The sequence below is a fragment of the Pleurodeles waltl genome, chromosome 8 (genome assembly GCF_031143425.1).
Source record: "Pleurodeles waltl isolate 20211129_DDA chromosome 8, aPleWal1.hap1.20221129, whole genome shotgun sequence".
In the NCBI taxonomy this organism is placed as follows: domain Eukaryota; kingdom Metazoa; phylum Chordata; class Amphibia; order Caudata; family Salamandridae; genus Pleurodeles; species Pleurodeles waltl.
The window spans coordinates 661,682,644-661,703,296 of NC_090447.1; the positions used below are offsets into that span (position 1 = coordinate 661,682,644).

Sequence of the window (20,653 nt, forward strand, 5' to 3'; positions counted from 1 at the left end):
AGAAATGCGGACCTGAAAGCCTCGCAGAGATGACAGAGACACCAACTGACTTGGCCCCAGCCCTACCGGCCTGTCTCCGGACTCAAAGAACCTGCACAGCTACGCATCCAGTGGGACCAGCGACCTCCGAGGACTCAGAGGACTGCCCTGCACCTAAAGGACCAAGAAACTCCAGAGAACTGCGGCACTGTTCAGAAACTGCAACAACGTTGCAACTTTGAAACAACTTTAAAGAGACTCTCACTTCCCGCCAGAAGCGTAAGTCTTCACACTCTGCACCCGACGCCCCCGGCTCGAGTCCAGGACAACAAGCACCGCAGAGAGGACCCCCAGGTGACTCCAAGGACCTGGACACCCTGAGTCGACCCCCCCTGCACCCCTACAGTGATGCTTGCAGAGAGGATCCACAGGATCCCCCTGACCACAACTGCCTGGTAACAAAGGAACCTGACGCTTGGACCAAGCACTGCACCCGCAGCCCCCAGGACCGAGAGGAACCACCTACCAGTGCATGAGTGACCAGCAGACAGCCCTCATCCTAGCCCAGTCAGTGGCTGGCCCGAGAAGCCCCCCTGTGCCCTGCCTGCATCGCATAAGTGACCCCCGGGTCTCTCCATTCCTTTCTATAGCAAACCCGATGCCTACTTTGCCTACTGCACCTGACCGCCCCTGTGCCGCTGAGGGTGTGTTTCGTGGGCTTGTGTGTGTCCCCCACAGTGCTTTACAAAACTCCCCTGGTCTGCTCCCCGAGGATGCAGGTACTTACCTGTAATTAGACTAGGACCAGAGCACCCCTGTTCTTCATAGGCGCCTATGTGTTTTGTGCCCTCCTTTGACCTCTGCACCTGACCGGCCCTGTGCTGCTGGTGCTGTGGCTTTAGGGTTGCCTTGAACCCTCAATGGTGGGCTGCCTATGCCCAGGAGGCTGACTGTGTAAGTACTTTACTTAACTGAGAAACCTAATCAAGCTTACCTCCCCCAGGAACTGTTGATTTTGGCTGTGTCCACTTTAAAATTGCTTATTGCCACTTTACCCAAAACTGTGTGTACTACTGTTTTAAATCAAAGTTATATACTTACCTGTGTGAAGTACCTTGCATTTTATGTACTTACTGCAAATCTTGAATCTTGTGGTTCTAAAATAAATTAAGAAAATATATTTTTCTATATAAAACCTATTGGCATGGAGTTAAGTCTTTGAGTGTGTGTTCCTCACTTATTGCCTGTGTGTGCACAACAAATGCTTAACAATACCCTCTGATAATCCTACTGCTCGACCACACTACCACAAAATAGAGTATTAGTATTGTCTAATTTTGCCACTATCAACCTCTAAGGGGAACCCTTGGACTCTGTGCACACTATCTCTCAATTTAAGATAGTATATACAGAGCCAATTTCCTACATGCCGCACTTCTCATCATTAATTTTTTATCCCATTACTATGGAAGGAGATCTCAATGACATGTATGTCAGGGGATGGCAATTGTACCCGTACCTGGTGACTTATGACCTAGAAAATGTGGTTCCTCTCAGTGTTTCTTTAGTAATACCTACCTTCACAGGGAGGGACCCAGGGACTACAATTGACAATGTTTTTTCATCACAGAGCATACAACCATTAATCAAGGTGGGTGAGGTCCATGTAATGGATTTTGGTGATCATAACCCCATTGTCCTTCAGCTTACAGTTCACAGGAAGTGCCAATATGCAGTTGCTGGTATAAGTCAGTTGCTAACTACCAAAGATGCTAGTCACAGATTGGTTTGGCAGCATGCCAATATGAAGTTAGTTATGAACAGCATTGTGGGTAGCAGTATGGATTTAGTGAACATTTGTTTAAGAGATGCCCAAAAACCGGATGTGGCCCTAAGAAGCTTTGAACAACTCATGTCCCTCATAAAAGGCTCCCTGACCAGATCTAAGGGTAGGCTCCCTTGCCAGGAAAAATCCTGGTTTGACAAAGAATGTAGGGTTGCAAATGATAATCTACGCAAGGTCATAAAGCACAACCTGAGAAATCAGAATGTAATTACTGCCAGCAGGAAAGCTGATACTTTGGCTTTGAAAAAGAGGAGATTGGCTCTTATGGATGAGAAGTGGGATGCAATTGTGGTGAAATGTCAGAATAAAGACTCACAGGCATTTTGAAAGGTGGTGTTGGCAGGCATGTCATCGGCTTTGTCCCCGGATAAAGTCACCGTCCATATTACCCTGGAGATTTGGTCTGAACACTTTTCGGTTGTATACTCCTCTGACATTGTGAGCCCTGACAAGGGTCCGAGCGAGGGGGTTTCCTGTGTCTGAATGTCCTTTAGGGAGGAGGTAGTCCATAAAGCTATTCATGGTAGCCTGTGTAATGAGACACCGGGCCTGGGCGGTGTACCAATGGATTTATTTAAAAAGGACCCATGGTTCTGTTTCCCTGTACTTACCACCGTTAAGCTTGTCAAAAGGGCATCCCTGACTCTTGGTGTCTCTCATTTGTTGTACCTATTTTTAAAGAGGGAAACACCTATGACCCCAAGTGCTATCGCCCGATAACCCTGCTTGATTCGACCCCCAAAATAATTGGTAGAGTAGTGTTTGAACGGCTTCTTTCGTGACTGTAACATTCTATCCCAGATCTAATATGGCTTCTGGAAGGAAAAGGGCCTAGGGACAATCGAGCAGTGTTTGAATTTACACCTTATCATAGCCAAATACAAACTTTTAAAGGGCACCTCAATCCATCTTGCGTTCATGGATTTTTTTAGCTCATTTGATGGTGTTAACAGGTCAAAATTATGGACAACCCCTGAGCCTACGGGGCTTGAGGCGGATTTGGTCCCTTTCCTAAGATTACTTCATCTGGACTTCTCAGCCTCAGTAACATTTGGTAAAGCTGGCAAGTGTACTGCCCCATTTTAAGTTAATGGTGGATTATGTCAAGGCTGCACATTTGCCCTTATTCTTTTCTTCCTTTACATCAATGGCCTGAAGAGCTCATTGGTTGCCATTCACGTACCACGGGTTGAGAAAAAGGCTGTGCCCGCCCTTTTATATGCAGACGACGTGGTGCTTCTTGCCATAATGATGAATGGTCTAAAGAATTTGATTAGAAGTTTTGGGGATTTGATGAAGGGTCTACACTTGGAGACAAATTAAAAAAAATGTTTATCATGGTGTGTGGTCCAAGGAATACTGAAACTTGCACCCTATCTATTGGAGGGAAAAAACTAGCTGGGTGACCTCCTTCCCATACCTTGGACTGGAATTTGACAATGCGTGTATTTGGACTGAGTGCATTAGAAACAGATTGTCTTGCTTCATCCATGTCGTTGGTACCACTTTCTCCCTTACTCCCTGCATTTGCAGGAAACCAATGGGCACGATTTTCAAAATTTGTAAAAGGAAGTGCCTCTCGACCTTACATATGGCATGGGGGTACAGGGCTATAGAGACACTGGAACCATCCAAGCAGAAGGAAATAGATTCTGTCGTCATCTGCTGGGTGTTCCCCCCTTGACTTCTTATTTAGCCTTGCATCAAGAATTAGGTATTGAGCGCACACAGGACTTTATTGGGGCTGTCCTGTTGGCCCTCTCGTGTTTGATATGATCGAACCAGGAAGCAGAACTTAACCGGGCCATTGTTTTCAATTGCCTTGCATGTGACCATGATTTGAACAACCCATGGTTAAAGTACATAATTGACACTACCTCTGCCCAGGGCCTTCTTAAGTAAGTTGAAGCCAGAGCATGTTCCAGCTCTGCAATATGCAGATGAGACAGTACTATAGGACTACACACCGATCCATCTTTAACTCTTTCAGGCCTGCCTCCACAGATGTATCACTGACAATGATCTCAAACTCAATGTATCAAAGAAACAAATATATTTTTTGGTGCATCTAAAAATGGGCACAACTGGTCACTTGGCGACAAACGCATTCAAGAATTGAAGGCATACCAGCATCTGGGGGTTTGGCGAGGAAGGAACATGTGCCAGAGATCTCATTATGAGGTTTGTTAAACAGAGCCTGTTATATGCAATACCAACTTTGCCAAATGTATTTGAACTTGTGTAGCCCCTCTAAAAATGCAATACTGAAACTGTTTAAAACAAAGTTCTTCCTGGAAATTCTATATAGATCCTCCACATATGGCAACAAACTGCATGAGGATCTAGAGTGTATTCTGACCATTGCCATTAGACCCTTATTTGGACTTCCAAAATGTACCCTGGTTTGCCAACAAAGCCTGGAATGTTGGCTCGCCAATTGCACCAGGGTGGCTGATTTACTTTTCAACAAGTACTTCTTTAGGTTGAAAAATGCAGCATCAGGCACATTCAAAAAATGGCACTGGAAAGAACATTGCATTAATCAGGAAATTCATCAAATCAATGGTATTAAACATCTCACTTGAATTATAGATTATCTGAGCCTTAAGAAGTTCTGTGACAGTGCAGTAGGTTATAGCTCCTTTCAGAATTCAGCAAAATAATCTTCACTAGCAGTGTCATTGATGGAGAACCTAAAGGAGACATATAACCTAAAAAACAGGTGAAATGTCTCTACCTACCTATGACTCATTTAAAGCTCCGAGTTACATGACAATAAACTTGAAAACTGAGATAAGAAGGAAATTCATGAAACTGAGATTTCAACTTTCAGCTCTGGGCGATATACGGGCAAATGTTCTCACCATTGGAAATCCTGCAAATGCTGTAGAGGATACTCCTACACAAGTGAATCGTTATTCCATATTATGTGGGTGTGTTCCCTTACCTCTCTGACTTTGGGTTCAGTTTGTTTAAGTTGTGGGTTCTGATGAGCTTGTACTATAAGGTGATTGAGCATTTGAAGACGAAGGTAGCCGCGAAAAATGTGGATTGGCAGAAGATCGATCGAACTGCCCAAGAGGCTAAAGAATCGATTCATAGTTACTATGAGAGGTTGTTAAAGGCGTTTAAGAACTACAGTGGCACGGAAACAATCGAGGCGAAGGACATGCTTCATTTTGTGTTCAGATTTGTGGAAGGGCTGAGACCAGAGATAAGTCAGATGATAAAGTCGCATTTGATTTGTTGGCAATCGAAACCAATTGATGAGGTGTTGAATTATGCGAAATACTGTAGTGACGAAATTGAAGTGAAACAGAAAAAGCTGAAAGAGAAGGTGATGATGATGCAGCTTAAAGCAGCTCAGACAGGTTTGCAAGGTTTGCAAGGGATGCAAGGGTTCCAACAGCAGGTACCGCAACAGCAGCCGCAGTTGCAGGGAAACATGGCGTTTCAGCCACAGGCCAGAGGCAGAGGCAGAGGAGGTTTTGTGAATAATGTTCCGGATTTGAACACTGTTGTGACGGGTGTGCAGGCAATGAAGAAGGTGATGCCATGTCACGTGTGCGGAATTGTCGGTCATTGGAAACGCGAGTGCCCGATGGTGGTGCAGGAAGGTGCAGGTGCAGGTGCAGGTGTTGGTCAGCAAAACAATGATGTCAATGCATTTCAGACAATGAGGGGACCGAAAAGGAGAGGTCCAAGCCCAAATTTTCAGACCGTAAATCAGTTGCAGGGATTGCAACCTATGCAGCCGCAGCAGATGCAGATGCCTCGTATGCAGATGACGCAAATGCAGCCAATGCAACAGCAGTTACCTATGGTACCTAATCAGCAAATGCAAATACCCTTGGCACCAGTGAGTCAGCAGCAAGTGATGGTTCCTCCACAGGTCTCGGGTCAGGTAATGAGTACAAATGGCACCGTACAACAGTTCCCATTACACAGTGAGAGTGGAATAAACAATGTATGGGAGAGTGAAAGTTCAGAAGAAGAAGGAGATTGTGTGCTTGCAGCATCCTTGGAAGTTGATCAAAGGGGTCCGTACGTAGAGGGAAGAGTAATGGTTCATCGTGTCTCATTCTTGGTTGACACGGGAGCCACACGTTCAACTGTTAAGAGCAGTGAAGTACCAAATTTGCCACTCTCAGGGAGGACAGTTCAAGTGGTGGGAGTAGCAAACAGGCACCTGACGAACCCAATAACAGATCCGGTACCAGTCAGCATCGGTAACTATCAAGGGGTACATCAGTTTGTGGTATGTGACTCAAGCCCGATAGCACTGTTAGGAAGAGACCTATTGTGCAAATTGGGTTGTTCGATCATGTGTTCGAACGAAGGAATAACAATCCAGACGAGCAGTGATGGGGAAGAAGAGGACAGTGTAGAGGGGGATGAGATGGAAACGGTAGATGAAGAGTATCCTCTGATTTGTCTTTTCCCGATGATAACTGAAGAAAATATTCCAGCTGAATTACGGGAGACAGTCGGAAAGGAAGTGTGGGACATGACAGGGAAAGAGGTGGGATTGATGAAAGGAGTGGAACCAGTGAAAGTGACTGTAAAGCCCAATGCAGTCTTTCCCCAGACCCCACAATACCACATGGCACAGGACACCCTTATGAAGGTTGCCCAGCTCATTGACGAATTTGTAAAACAGGGAGTACTGAAAGAGGTGTTAAGCAGTCCATGTAATTTACCAATAATGGGACTAATAAAGCCAAGTGGGAAGGTCCGACTTGTGCAGGACTTGAGGAAAATAAATGACATCATAGTGAAGTGCTGCCCAGTAGTACCGAATCCAGCTGTGGTAATGTTTCAAGTCCCTTGCGATGCTGAATGGTTCTCAGTCATCGATTTGTCACAAGCATTCTTCTCGGTGCCTCTTCATGAGGACAGCCAATTCCTCTTTTGTTTCAAATTCTTAGACAGAGTGTACAGTTGGTGTCGAATTCCTCAAGGGTTTTCTGAGTCACCGTCAATATTCAATCAGATCCTAAAGAAAGACCTGGAAGCATTAGAATTGCCATTCGAGTCAACCCTAGTACAGTACATTGATGAATTACTGGTTGCATCAAAGACAGAAAGTGGCTGCACAGCCGATACCATTGCTCTGTTGAACCATTTAGGGAGGAATGGACATAAGGTATCTCCTTCCAAATTACAGTTCTGTCAGAAGAAAGTGAAATACTTGGGTCACCAAATAGAGAAAGGGTCACGGAGAATAATGAAGGAAAGAATTACAAGCGTACTTCAAATGAGTCCACCAAAGACAAGGAGGGAGGTGAGGAAGTTTTGGGGAATGGTGGGCTACTGTCGCCAGTGGATTCCCAACTTCTCGACTCTAGCAAAGCCTCTACTGAAACTGACCCAGAAGGATGCTTTGGATCAAATTGAGTTGAAAGGAGATGAGATGGATGCTTTTGTTGAACTGAAAGAATGCATGTGCAGGGCTCCAGCTTTAGGTATGCCTGATTACACAAAGCCTTTCACATTGTTTTGCCACGAACGTGATGCATGTTCTTTGTCTGTCTTGACTCAGGCCCATGGTGGCGTAAACAGACCAGTAGCGTATTTTTCAGCTACTTTGGATCCGGTCGCAGCAGCACTCCCAGGGTGTTTGCGCGCCGTAGCAGCAGTTGGTATCAGCCTCACTCAGAGCGAAGGAATAGTGATGGGACACCCAGTAACAGTCATGGTCCCTCACTCAGTCGAGATACTTTTGACCCGCTCCCGAACGCAGCACATGACTGGAGCAAGACTCACAAGGTATGAAACGATAATTCTGGGCTCACCGAATGTGCAGCTGAAAAGGTGCACTACGTTGAATCCAGCAACGTTGCTCCCTGGAGAAAATGCCGAAATTGAGAACGCTGAAGATGTCGAGCATGACTGCCTTCAGGTGACTGAATTTTGCACAAAACCTCGACCGGACATTAAAGATACTAAGCTTGATGAAAATGACCAAATTCTTTTTGTTGATGGGTCATGTCTAAGAGACGGGATGGGGATTTTGAAAGCAGGATATGCTGTATGTACTGTAACAGGGGTCTTGGAAGCGGGATGGCTTCAAGGAGTCTATTCTGCACAAGTAGCAGAACTTGTAGCCCTTACCAGAGCATGTCAACTGTCTGCATTGATGAAAGTCACCATTTACACTGATAGTCAATACGGGTTTGGGATTGTGCATGACTTTGGACAACTATGGTCACAGAGAGGTTTTCTGACTTCTTCAGGATCCCCAGTGAAGAACGGGGAGAGGATAAGGGAATTGCTACACGCCATTCAAGCGCCAGCCGAAGTTGCAGTGGTAAAGTGTAGTGCTCACACGAAAGGACAGGACTATGTTTCTCTGGGAAATGCATATGCGGATCAAGTCGCAAGATTTTGTGCCTTGAACTGTATATTACTCAGGGATGAATGGAATTCGATAAGTGAACCAGAACTCGAACCAGCTGAAGCATTTGCCTTGAAGGTCGTAGATACAATAGATGAATTAAAAGCATTACAAAATAATGTCAGGGAGGATGAAAGAGATTCCTGGATTAAATCACAATGTATAAAGAGACAAGACGAGTTATGGGTTTCACATGAGGGAAAATTTGTTTTGCCAAATAGTCTCTTATCACAGCTTGCGCGGTTCTATCATGGGCAAGCTCACCTAGGGAGAGATGCCATGATAAGATTGTTCAAAACTGATTGGTTTAACCCCAGATTTCGTCAAGCTGCAGAAGCAGTTTGCCATCGATGTGTCACTTGCCAGCAGATGAACCCAGGAAAGGGAACAGTTGTGAACGCGAGCCACATTGGTAGGGCAAGCGGGCCTTTTAGTCTAATGCAGATGGACTTCATTGAGATGCCTGTGCATGGAGGTCTGAGATATGTGTTGGTGATTGTGTGCATTTTTAGTCACTGGATTGAGGCATACCCCACACGTAGAAATGACAGCCTTACAGTTGCGAAGCTATTGTTGAGGGAGTTGATACCACGTTTCGGATTCCCGATCTCTTTAGAATCAGATAGGGGAAGTCACTTCAATAACGAGGTGATAAAGTTACTTTGCGAAGCGCTGAACATTGAGCAAAAGCTGCACTGTAGCTATCGCCCTGAAGCCTCAGGACTGGTGGAGCAGATGAATGGTACACTGAAATCAAGAATGGCGAAAATATGTGCATCGACAAACTTGAAATGGCCTGACGCATTGCCCTTAGTGCTAATGTCAATGAGAAACACCCCTGATAGAAAGACTGGATTGTCTCCGCACGAAATTCTCATGGGCAGGGCTATGAGACTTCCTGCAGTTCCCGCAAACGCGCTTTTGAATATTACAGATGATATGGTGTTAGACTACTGCAAGGGTCAGGCTGACGTGGTTCGCTCTTTCTCTCACCAGGTGGAAGCGACCACCTTGCCACCGATCCAAGGTCCAGGACACGCACTGAAAGCAGGTGACTGGGTCGTGGTAAAGAAGCACGTGAGAAAGTCGTGTCTGGAACCCCGTTGGAAAGGCCCTTTCCAAGTGATCCTGACGACAACTACCGCTGTGAAGTGTGCGGGGGTTCCCAACTGGATTCACGCCAGTCACACAAAGAAAGTGTTGTGTCCCACAGAGGAGGAAGTTGAAGCGCTGAAACTGCCAGTGTCTGACAAAACAGTGCTGAGTGCTGAGACAGAGCAAAACCGAACTGAAAGCGAACAGGTAGAAACGGGAGAGAAAGAGATATTCTCTGAGGACGAAGAGACCAACTTGCTTGGGGGAGACCAAGGAGAAAGTTCAGACACCGACGAAGCAGCTGAAGGTGACAGAGAACCTGAAGCAGCTGAGGGTAGCAAAGAGCCTGAAGCAGCTGAAGGTGACAAAGAACCTGAAGCAGCTGAAAGTGATAAAGAGCCTGACGAAAGTAACAGTGACGAAGGGCTCGAAAAAAGTGAAAAAGCAGGAGAGCCTGATCAGAGGAGGGCTTTCCCAGAAGCAGACGATACAGAAAAAGAAAAAGAGAACGTGATTGATTCCCCAGAAGGAGGGGACAAGTCAGAACCGAACGAAAAGGTTCAAGATTCCTCAGGAAAGATCACAGGTCCATCAAATGGACATGGTGCAAAGAGAAGACTAAGCATATCACCAATAAAACAAAGGACTGAAGAAAGTTTGAACGAGGGAGGAAGGCCGAAAGTGAAAGAGAAAAGAAAAGAAGTAATTGTCGGGGCGTCATCCCCAAGTGAAGAAAAAGACTCGACAAAAGAGGAAAGTAACAGCGAGGCAGAATCGAAAAGGGAAGCCAAATTGAAAAGGAAAAGGATACCAAACAGGAGATATTCCGGTCCTGAATGGGCATATGCAGTCAATGACGATTGGACTGACGAGTTTGTATCTCTAAGCATCGAGAACGAAGAAGAAGAAGAGATACCAATAGAAAAGAAAAGTTTTATGGACTCTGTCGATTGAAAGAGTAATAAATGATATTGCTTGCTACAATCTAACGTGAAACAAACAACCAGCTGAGACATTGCTAAACCGGATGAGACTTGCTGAACTGATAAAGACTGAGTTATTGCCGAATTGAGACAAATGCTGCTAACCGATAAGTGACTGGCCTTTTGAAGAAGACGGTGTGAACATTGCGCTCGTTCAGCTTTGTAAATGAATTGCTAAATAGTTTTATTTTATAGGTGCTTCCAGCTCTCTGATTCTATATAGATCATGACGCAAAACAATAGAAATAAATATTGTAAATATGTGTGTATAGGCTTGGTAATTACATGTGTACTAATAATAATGGCAATTGTGCTTGGAATGCATGGAAAGGGTGAGAATGAGAATATTGAGGCTTCTACTTTTGCTCCTGTTACTGTCACTGAACTAACCGCATTGAAAAGATTAGAAATAGATGAGAGGCTCTTGCATGATAGGAAGGAGCTTTCGTATAACGTTTTCTATCGCTTGCTAACAGAATATGTTGAGACTATGGATGCGAAGGATTGTTACGTGTGTACACAGATACCGACATCAGTAAAGGAAGGGGTGACTTATCACCACATGCCACTTACATACGGGATTACGTGTAGTATAGTAATGTCTAGGTTTTATGGTCAAACTAACATACAGTATTTTTATTCGAATTATGATGTTACCTTTGCATATGTTCCTATAATAGCGCAGCTAAGCCAGATTGCTAAAGATTGGGATGCTAAAATAATGAGAGAATTTTTCGAGCCAATGCAACCTTTTGAAACGGCTCACGCTCATAGGGAAAATCTTACCTGCTCACTCTCTGCAGTAGAAATAAGCTTTTTAGATCGCACAGATGATAGAAGGGCACAAATGAAGGCGAAATTAGAAAAAGAGCTACATAAGAGGACTTCAGTAGATAATTACGATTTTGCTGCAATAAAGACACAAGGGAAAATAGCTTTAGATGCTTGGCATGTAGGGAAATTTTGTATATATCGAGGTGAATCTTATTATGACAACATTTTTATAGGAGCGAGTGAGTGTAAACATACGTTTATCTTTAAGGCCAAATGGACATTCATGATGAACGGACTTGACCCTGTCATTCCAGGTGTATATTACATTTGTGGGTATAATGCCTATTATCGTCTTCCAATGGGATGGTGGGGGAGATGTTATCTAGGTATAGTGTTCCCAAAGGTTTATCAACTGGATGACCTATCGATGATTCAAAAGACATCTGGATCCCATCGTATCCAGAAAAGAGAGACCGCAGCTGCTGTGGTAGGAGATATACAGGGAGTGCAGAATTATTAGGCAAGTTGTATTTTTGAGGATTAATTTTATTATTGAACAACAACTATGTTCTCAATGAACCCAAAAAACTCATTAATATCAAAACTGAATATTTTTGGAAGTAGTTTTTAGTTTGTTTTTAGTTTTAGCTATGTTAGGGGGATATCTGTGTGTGCAGGTGACTATCACTGTGCATAATTATTAGGCAACTTAACAAAAAAAAATATATACCCATTTCAATTATTTATCATTACCAGTGAAACCAATATAACATCTCAACATTCACAAATATACATTTCTGACATTCAAAAACAAAACAAAAACAAATCAGTGACCAATATAGCCACCTTTCTTTGCAAGGACACTCAAAAGCCTGCCATCCATGGATTCTGTCAGTGTTTTGATCTGTTCACCATCAACATTGCGTGCAGCAGCAACCACAGCCTCCCAGACACTGTTCAGAGAGGTGTACTGTTTTCCCTCCTTGTAAATCTCACATTTGATGATGGACCACAGGTTCTCAATGGGGTTCAGATCAGGTTAACAAGGAGGACATGTCATTAGATTTCCTTCTTTTATACCCTTTCTTGCCAGCCACGCTGTGGAGTACTTGGACGCGTGTGATGGAGCATTGTCCTGCATGAAAATCATGTTTTTCTTGAAGGATGCAGACTTCTTCCTGTACCACTGCTTGAAGAAGGTGTCTTCCAGGAACTGGCAGTAGGACTGGGAGTTGAGCTTGACTCCATCCTCAACCCGAAAAGGCCCCACAAGCTCATCTTTGATGATACCAGCCCAAACCAGTACTCCACCTCCACCTTGCTGGCGTCTGAGTCGGACTGGAGCTCTCTGCCCTTTACCAATCCAGCCACGGGCCCATCCATCTGGCCCATCAAGACTCACTCTCATTTCATCAGTCCATAAAACCTTAGAAAAATCAGTCTTGAGATATTTCTTGGCCCAGTCTTGACGTTTCAGCTTGTGTGTCTTGTTCAGTGGTGGTCGTCTTTCAGCCTTTCTTACCTTGGCCATGTCTCTGAGTATTGCACACCTTGTGCTTTTGGGCACTCCAGTGATGTTGCAGCTCTGAAATATGGCCAAACTGGTGGCAAGTGGCATCGTGGCAGCTGCACGCTTGACTTTTCTCAGTTCATGGGCAGTTATTTTGCGCCTTGGTTTTTCCACACGCTTCTTGCGACCCTGTTGACTATTTTGAATGAAACGCTTGATTGTTCGATGATCACGCTTCAGAAGCTTTGCAATTTTAAGAGTGCTGCATCCCTCTGCAAGATATCTCACTATTTTTGACTTTTCTGAGCCTGTCAAGTCCTTCTTTTGACCCATTTTGCCAAAGGAAAGGAAGTTGCCTAATAATTATGCACACCTGATATAGGGTGTTGATGTCATTAGACCACACCCCTTCTCATTACAGAGATGCACATCACCTAATATGCTTAATTGGTAGTAGGCTTTCGAGCCTATACAGCTTGGAGTAAGACAACATGCATAAAGAGGATGATGTGGTCAAAATACTAATTTGCCTAATAATTCTGCACTCCCTGTATTTGGAGCCATGATTCCTTCATTGGGAGTTGTGTTGAATTCCATCAAAATAAGAAAGTTGTCTACTATAGTGGATAACATGTTGACAAAGTTTTCAGGTGCTATAATCCCGATAGATGCTGAACTTGCAGCGGAAAGAGCTATGACTCTTCAAAATAGGCTTGCTTTAGACATTCTTTTAGCAAAGGATGGTGGCGTTTGCAAAATGCTTGGTGCAGGACACTGTTGTACTTATATTCCTGACAATAGTGTGAAAATTAAAACTATGCTTGCTAATCTAACAAAAGAAAGTGCAGATTTGAAGGAACTGAAAGAACCAGGAGTGTGGGAGAAGGTTGGAAAAGGACTTGCTTCAGTGGGACATTGGATTGGGGGAATTTGGAATGGAATATTGTTAAAAATAATAGAAGGAATTTTAATAGTGATAATTTGCATATTTGGAATTTGGGGAATAAAAAGGGGAATAATAATGATTATGGAAAGAATTAAGAGAAGAAAAGAAGAGAAAATTATGAAAAGAATGGCAGAGGAATACAAAGCGCAAACTAGGGGAATTAAAAGGAAAAGAGAACTGACAGAATTTTAATGGAATAAAATTTGTGGGCATGATTTGGTGTGATGACAAGTAGTCATCAGAGGAGGGATTGATGAAGCAGAAAATGAAGGTTTTACATTTATTAGAGCGTAAACGTAGTGTGAAATAATCATGTGTGACTTTAACCGAACTAATAAAGATTGTACGGGGACAAAATGTGCCCTCAGAGTAGTTTGCCAACATTTATACGCATGCTTTATATAACGTGGTGTATTAGAATTGCACTAATCCGACATAATCATAAACGTGTGCTACGATTTGCTTGTTTGAAATGCTTTAGCTTAGCCTAACTTTAGTGCAGGCTTCGGCCTAGTGGCCTGGTCTCACGGTTTAGATGCTCGTATTTTTCCACTGTGCTAATAAACGTGTATTTTTGCTTGAAGCTGTACTTTTCCACTGAGATCGTTCACATGCTCATCTTAAGGTTTCGTGCCAGCCTGGCATATTTTCTCTTTACTCCAAGGTCGATCTGCAGGTGCGGACAATGGAAGCTCTGAAAGTGAGTTAATTGGCATAAAATGTTGCAACTTGCGTACCCATCTCCAAGGATAATGTATGCTTAAGTAAAAGCTTGAGAACTGTCGTTTTTGATTGGACAATTTGAAGCTAACCTATGAACCCTCCAATGGGAGACCCTACTGGATTTGAACTGTTGTCTATAAAACCCAGGTGTACGAGAAGAAAGCAGCCATTATTGCTATTATCAGCCATTTTGCGCTATTAAGCGCTATTACCAGCTTGATACCCGCCATTTTGTAGACTTCGTAGCTATTATGGCCCACTTTGCTGCGACGCCATTTTGAGAGACTTTGATGCTTTCTCTAATCGAGAGAAAGAGACTTTAAATGATTCTTGCCCTAGAGACTTTAACTTTGATTTGTCCCTTTGCATGAAGTAGTAGTTCTACCTTGCCGCCGTGAGGCAATTGCCCCGTCCACCCCTGCCCCTTTGCCCCGTCCTATGCTGATCGAAACGGTACCCATGCTGATCGAGAAACGGTACCTGTGAGACGAAGACTTCCTTGAATGCTGATCGTAATTGGTAAATATGAAAGGAAATTGTAAAATTGCATTGTGTTTCCTTTAGGTAACCAACTGCTGATTTTGATAAGAGCCCTAGTTAGGAGTTTTCTAAATTAATGTTGCTAAATTGTTTTTGCGTGAAGTCCCACATGCCGATGCTAATTTGAGGTTAGACAAGGATTCCTTATGTCGCACGATGCAATTTGAGATCTTGTTATGCTGACTAAATGTATGCAATTAGTTCGTTACAGATTATAGTATTAGTGAGTTGCATTGCCATTATCGAATGCCTTGTGATTGCACTTGTTTCGACGTTATGGACAGCTATTAATGTTCATTTATGTTTATCATTTGGTGTTGAGACACATCTATATTGTGCTAGCTTTGTTAATATAGGGAAATAAATTCACTAACTTTGAATAAACTGGTGTGGTTATTCCTGACTGAAAGGTCAGGGCTCGCCGAAAATGTATTCTGGATTAATTGTTAAGTGTTATGTTGATCAAGGTATTGCTTATGTTCGTTATTGATTATTGATTTAATGTAATTGATCGATATAGGGTACATAGAGTCCCACTTAGTCAAAAGATTCATCGGCCTAAAGAGCGTCCAAAGTACCGGTAAAATACTAGTACGGACCGCTCTATCAGTTCCAAGACTGGCATTTTGGACAATTAAAAAGGCAACCTCTGTGTGCATTATGTGACAGTACATGCAGTTGATCGATAGAGTTATCAAATGTATAGATGTGGCCCTTGGAGAGGCAACAGCTACAATCCATCCCAGGAATTCTGGGGGGTAATTCGAAGGAATAATGTAGCCTTGTGTCCCTTGAAGAGGAACATTTGGATTAGAATGCACGTTTCCAGAAGGTACTGCATTATAAGCTTGTATTTGCATATGAAACGGCTGTAGTACTAACATTTTTAGATACTTCTACATAACACCTGATGTTAAAATGCAAAACCTTCCCTCAAATAGCTGTTTCTGCATAACACATATCGATATGTAAAACCCTGCATTTTAGTCCCCACCCTCAAACCTATTTTGCTGCTGCTGAGCCGTGGTCAAGTGCAGTTATAAGAAGTGGGTAGGTGATAACATATGTTGGATCCTTAATTTATTAAATTTCGGTCAGTTTATGTAATTTAGTATTTGTGTGAAATTAGACATTACAAGTTACTTTTCTAAATGTACTTTTACTTTGCTTTTTTAAGAATTGAGAAAAAGTTGAGTACCTCTCAAAGGGACTAAGGAAATGTGATATTCACCGAATGTTAAGAGTCGCCATGGTCTAGCTACAGCTGGATCGTGATAAAATACATTTTGGGGATGTGGCTGAGATGGCATCACAAGGGAAAGAGCATGAGTGTGCGTTATGGCCCAATAGAGTTATAATTTAAAGGCTTAGAAAGACGTAATCTCTGGCATGACCTCATAATGTGTTTCTGCATGTGCTTTTTATCAGTCCATTACATTTGTTTTTATTGCCTAGAGTTGTTTTTTAGAAAAAAGGGCTCCAGACTATTAAGCTTGAGTGGGGGAAAGTAGGTGCAAACCATAGGTGCAGTATATATGTAAGTCAGAGCATCTGTGTCACTAAGAAATATTCGTATGCATTAAAACGGGGGATGCTGCATAAATGAGAAAAAGTAGTAGGGTGGTTCTCAACAAGGTCTTGTTCATAACTTCGGTAACTGAATGGCCAAATGATTGAGATTTCATCATCTTCAAATGATATTTGAGATGTGTGCATCTTCTCAACTTGCTGACTACTTTTTACATTACTGTCAAGGTACAATATGCTTAAAGAGTCTTCTTAACCGTTGGTGTTTAATATTGGGGGCAACAGAAGCACATCATGCAGTCTAACGAAGAACCCTCTAGAAGTCTTTGTCACTCAGAAATATTCATATGCATCAAAACTAGGGAGGTGGCATAAATGAGAAGTAGTAGTAGAGTGGTTCTCAACAAGGTCATGTTCATAACTTCTGGAACTGAAGGGCGAAATGATGCGAAGAGAGAGTCTAGTAAAGGTAACTTTAGTGAGTTAGAGGGTCACTTATCGGTGGGAGGGGCTGTTATGTTTCTGAAACAAATCTACTGGCATGCAGCAGCTGACGTGGCATAGGAAGGTCCACCCTATCCATGTAGAGCAGAGAAAAAAAATCAACATCTGCCACTCACCAGGAAAAAACTCCCAGCTGTGTGAGGAACGCTAACGTTTCCTCATATAATGGCAGTTCTTAAAGGTAAAAACATAAATGTCCTTACTTGTCATCGGAAAGCTACTGACATGTCAGATACATTGATTTTTAAATTTTCCATTCCCAATTTTGTGTGGCTTCTGTGACAAGTAAAAACTGCTGCTGGGTCATTCACACTGTCATACCTTCATGAGTTCGTTTGTGTCTACAGAAGCACTTTTGGCAAAAAAAAAAATCCTTGCCATCTGATTGGCAAATTAAATGTGGTAGGCTGCTTGTGGCAGGCCCTCTGCTATTCCAGTACTTTGGTGGTATATCGACAGAGAATGAAGTCCATAGATTATTGAGATTTCATCATCTTCAAATGATATTTGAGATGTGTGCATCTTCTCAACTTGCTGACTACCTTTTACATAACTGTCAAGGTGCAATATGCTTATACTGTCTTCTTAATCGTTGGTGTTTAATATTGGGGGCAAAAGAAGCACATCATGCAGTCTAACAAAGAACCCTCTAGAAGCCTTTGGAATTTAGTACTGCCGATTTAAAAGCACAATTTTTTAGGCTATTTGGGAAGACAACTTTGAGTTTGTGCGCATTAATGCCTCTACAGTGAGCTTGTGCAAACCATTGGTTCAAACTTGAGTTTGTACACATTAGTGGGTCTACTTTAAGGTTCTACAGGCAGATGGGTTCATCTTGAGCTTGAACAGATTAGTACTTTACCTTGGGCTTGTACACATAAGTCACTCTACGGTATGCTTATACGGATTGGTAGATCAATCTTGAGCTGTAAACAGTTGTGGCTATATTTTGGCTTCGAAACAATAAACTTCCTCATTAAAGTTGATGCACTGCTCCTCAACTTGCATCCAAATACGTCCGGGACACTGGCAATGAGGTCACACCTCCATGAGTGTCCGCTTTTTGCACTTTTTGGTGAACATCTATACTCTGTGTCCGTGGCAATGGAGGCCAGAAAAGTTTCACCTGAAGATGTCCTCCTGTTGTTTTCAGTGCTACAGACTCCCACGAAATGACCACAGATCTTCTCTCAACCCCTACTGAAACCTTGAAAATGCAAGTGGTATGGAATGTCTACTGTATGCCATCGGACAACCGATCAGAGATGCATGATAGTCTCTTTAGAACTGTTGAGAAGTCGACCTTGCATGAAAAACATATGCTTAATGCGGCATAGAGTTGAAGCAGAAGATGCTCCTGCTGTTATTTCAATGTACATAAGAAATAATTCAGGTATTCCTTGATAAACTTCCCCAGGCCCCACGAGCAGCTATGCTTAATCTGGGGTTGAGATAAGTATAATTAATGTAGGTGGTGCAGTGACACAATGACCAAGGCGTATCATGAGCCTACCGCACCTCAGAAATGGTTGATTTTACTACCCAAACCGGAGTGGCCTATTTTGCGTGTCAGCCTAAGGGCCTATGGCACCTGTGGTAACCCCTGGCTGAGCATCAGAGGTGGTGTGCAGTATGTCAGTGATCGAGGGGAATGTTTTTTAATTGCTCATCGCGGCAGGTAATCTTTCTGTTTCAATTTCCTCACCTAACAGAGTGTATTATGTTGTGGAAGGAAACCTGGTGCAATACAGGTTTTTCTCATACAACTCTGTCCATTTTAAGGGGATGCTAATTATAGTAAACGTCTAGCCCTGGCAGTCAATTTCTTTTGCACCTTGGCTGTTTCCCAGCGCTCCCAATTTGCATTTTTATTAAAGTATGTATTGTTGCATTTATTTTACCGCTCGAAATAAGAAGGCTAACTATTGGGATACCCCCATGAAGCTTTACTTCCCCGTGCTGCTGTTCTTTCTTGTGAGCTATGCGCATAATTCACAATGCAAATATTATATTGCCCTCACTAATCGAGTCACTATAGGAATGTGATCTGATGTGGCCCAGTTTTTTCTCATACTATAAATACAGCTCCATAAATGTACCAACGGCTGGCATAAGTGGAAGGAGGCTGTCATTGGAGAAAAATAGCCCGCTTTGCTTTCTAATTTGCCAGTAAAACGGTCAATAAGTATTTACAGTGTGAAACGATTTTCTGCCAAAAGCAATTACCAGAAAGTGTCATATACGAGCACTGAAATACACTTTAGAATTGTATATCAGAAGGTGAGATGATAAGAATTCATACATTGACTTTCTCTGTGATGTCTACGATGCTTCCTTCTTTTCGAAAAGTTGCAAACACGGGACTCTGCAGTACAGCCTCTGAGCGAGTCATCCAGCTGTGAAGTTCTGTTGTATCCGCGTCAAACCTAAAATATGAGAAACATATTCAATCATCGGCCTTTATGAGGGCAAATCAATAGTGCTCAGTCAGATATACAAAGAAGGACAGAAAATGCATGTAACCCACTGAGTACGTGCTGTAAATACATGCACATGACAACATTTGCACTGTAGCACCCTACAAAAATATATTCTTCGGGAGGCATTTAAGGGTTAAATGGAAATCCACCCACCTTTTCTGTTGTCTTCTAAGTTTGATTTAAGACTAATTTCTTTAAAGCCGAATAAGAATAAGTAGCGTGCTGTAATTTGTGCATTTGTTATTAAAATGAAGAAAAAAACAGAAGGCCAGACAATTATGCTAATTTTGATGCCATAGTTTAAACAGAAAATCATGCTCAGCAGAGATCCCACATTTTCTGGAAATTATTATGGATTAACCCGGATGAGAAAGTATTTTTAAAATATTTTAAGAGTTTTTTTTAAACTTTCAGAACGGGATTTTATATGCTTCTCTGATACAAACATATAAAATGATTGTGCCGTGTCCCATTTCTCTCTAATATCAGGCTCTCTCCTGAGACACTACAGGGCAGAAACGATTTTACAGTTAAATCCCAGTTTTGTAAATGTACTGACAACTCCAACCTGGAGCCAATATTATTGACTAACCAACAAAAAAATCAGGTGCTACGAGCCTTACATTTCCCGAGCATGTACCCTCCCTGCTCTCCATCAATTTATGTCTGATATAGACTAGGCGCCTGATTTATCAAAGGATTGCATGCCTTATGTCATGCAAGGTGTCTCAAAGGCAACCAAATCCTTAAGTCAGATGTACCATGCCACAAAAAGCCACCTTGCGTGGCCCTGCCTGCATTCTACAGCACAATTTGACAGAGGAAAAAGGCTCTAAGAATTATTTTTGTACAGTAAAGTGCCCCTCCCTGCACACAAACAATCCTTTCTACAATGCAGGCACCCTGGCACCATGACACAAGTGTGCCTGCACTGGCAATAGGCAGCACCTAGTGCACAAGTGCAGTGAGATAGCAGAAACATGCCATATCTTAGTAAATATGGCACATCTGTGCCCTCTTCATTTGATGCAGTACAGCAAGCTTTCTTGCTACATTGCACAGCATCCTATTTTGATGAATCTGGCCCAAGGAGTTTTCCCTTCTGAGAAGGTGACAAGGAAATAGACCAACACTAAATCTCAATCAAAAAACCTACTGTAGGAGGCTGGCCTGGTTTGTAGTGAGTACCTAAGGTACTTACACCTTATACCAGGACCAGTTATCCCTTATTAGTGAAATGTAAGCAGTGTTCTAGCAGCCTAGGCTATGTAGAGGTAGCTGTAGCAGAGCAGCTTAGGCTGAACTAGGAGACATGCAAAGCTCCTGCAGTACCACTATAGTTACACAGT

The 20,653-nt window shown here is 42.7% G+C and overlaps 1 protein-coding gene across 4 annotated transcripts in view; it reads right to left on the bottom strand.

Moving 5' to 3' along the window:
- The window catches only part of DMD (dystrophin), a 6,960,831-nt gene that overhangs the window by 5,142,772 nt on the left and 1,797,406 nt on the right, over positions 1-20,653 (bottom strand). For all 4 annotated transcript variants that reach the window (XM_069204753.1, XM_069204754.1, XM_069204752.1 and 1 more), the window contains one exon: positions 19,127-19,250. In XM_069204753.1, coding sequence (XP_069060854.1) covers positions 19,127-19,250 — 124 coding nt within the window. The remainder of the gene's footprint in view (positions 1-19,126; positions 19,251-20,653) is intronic.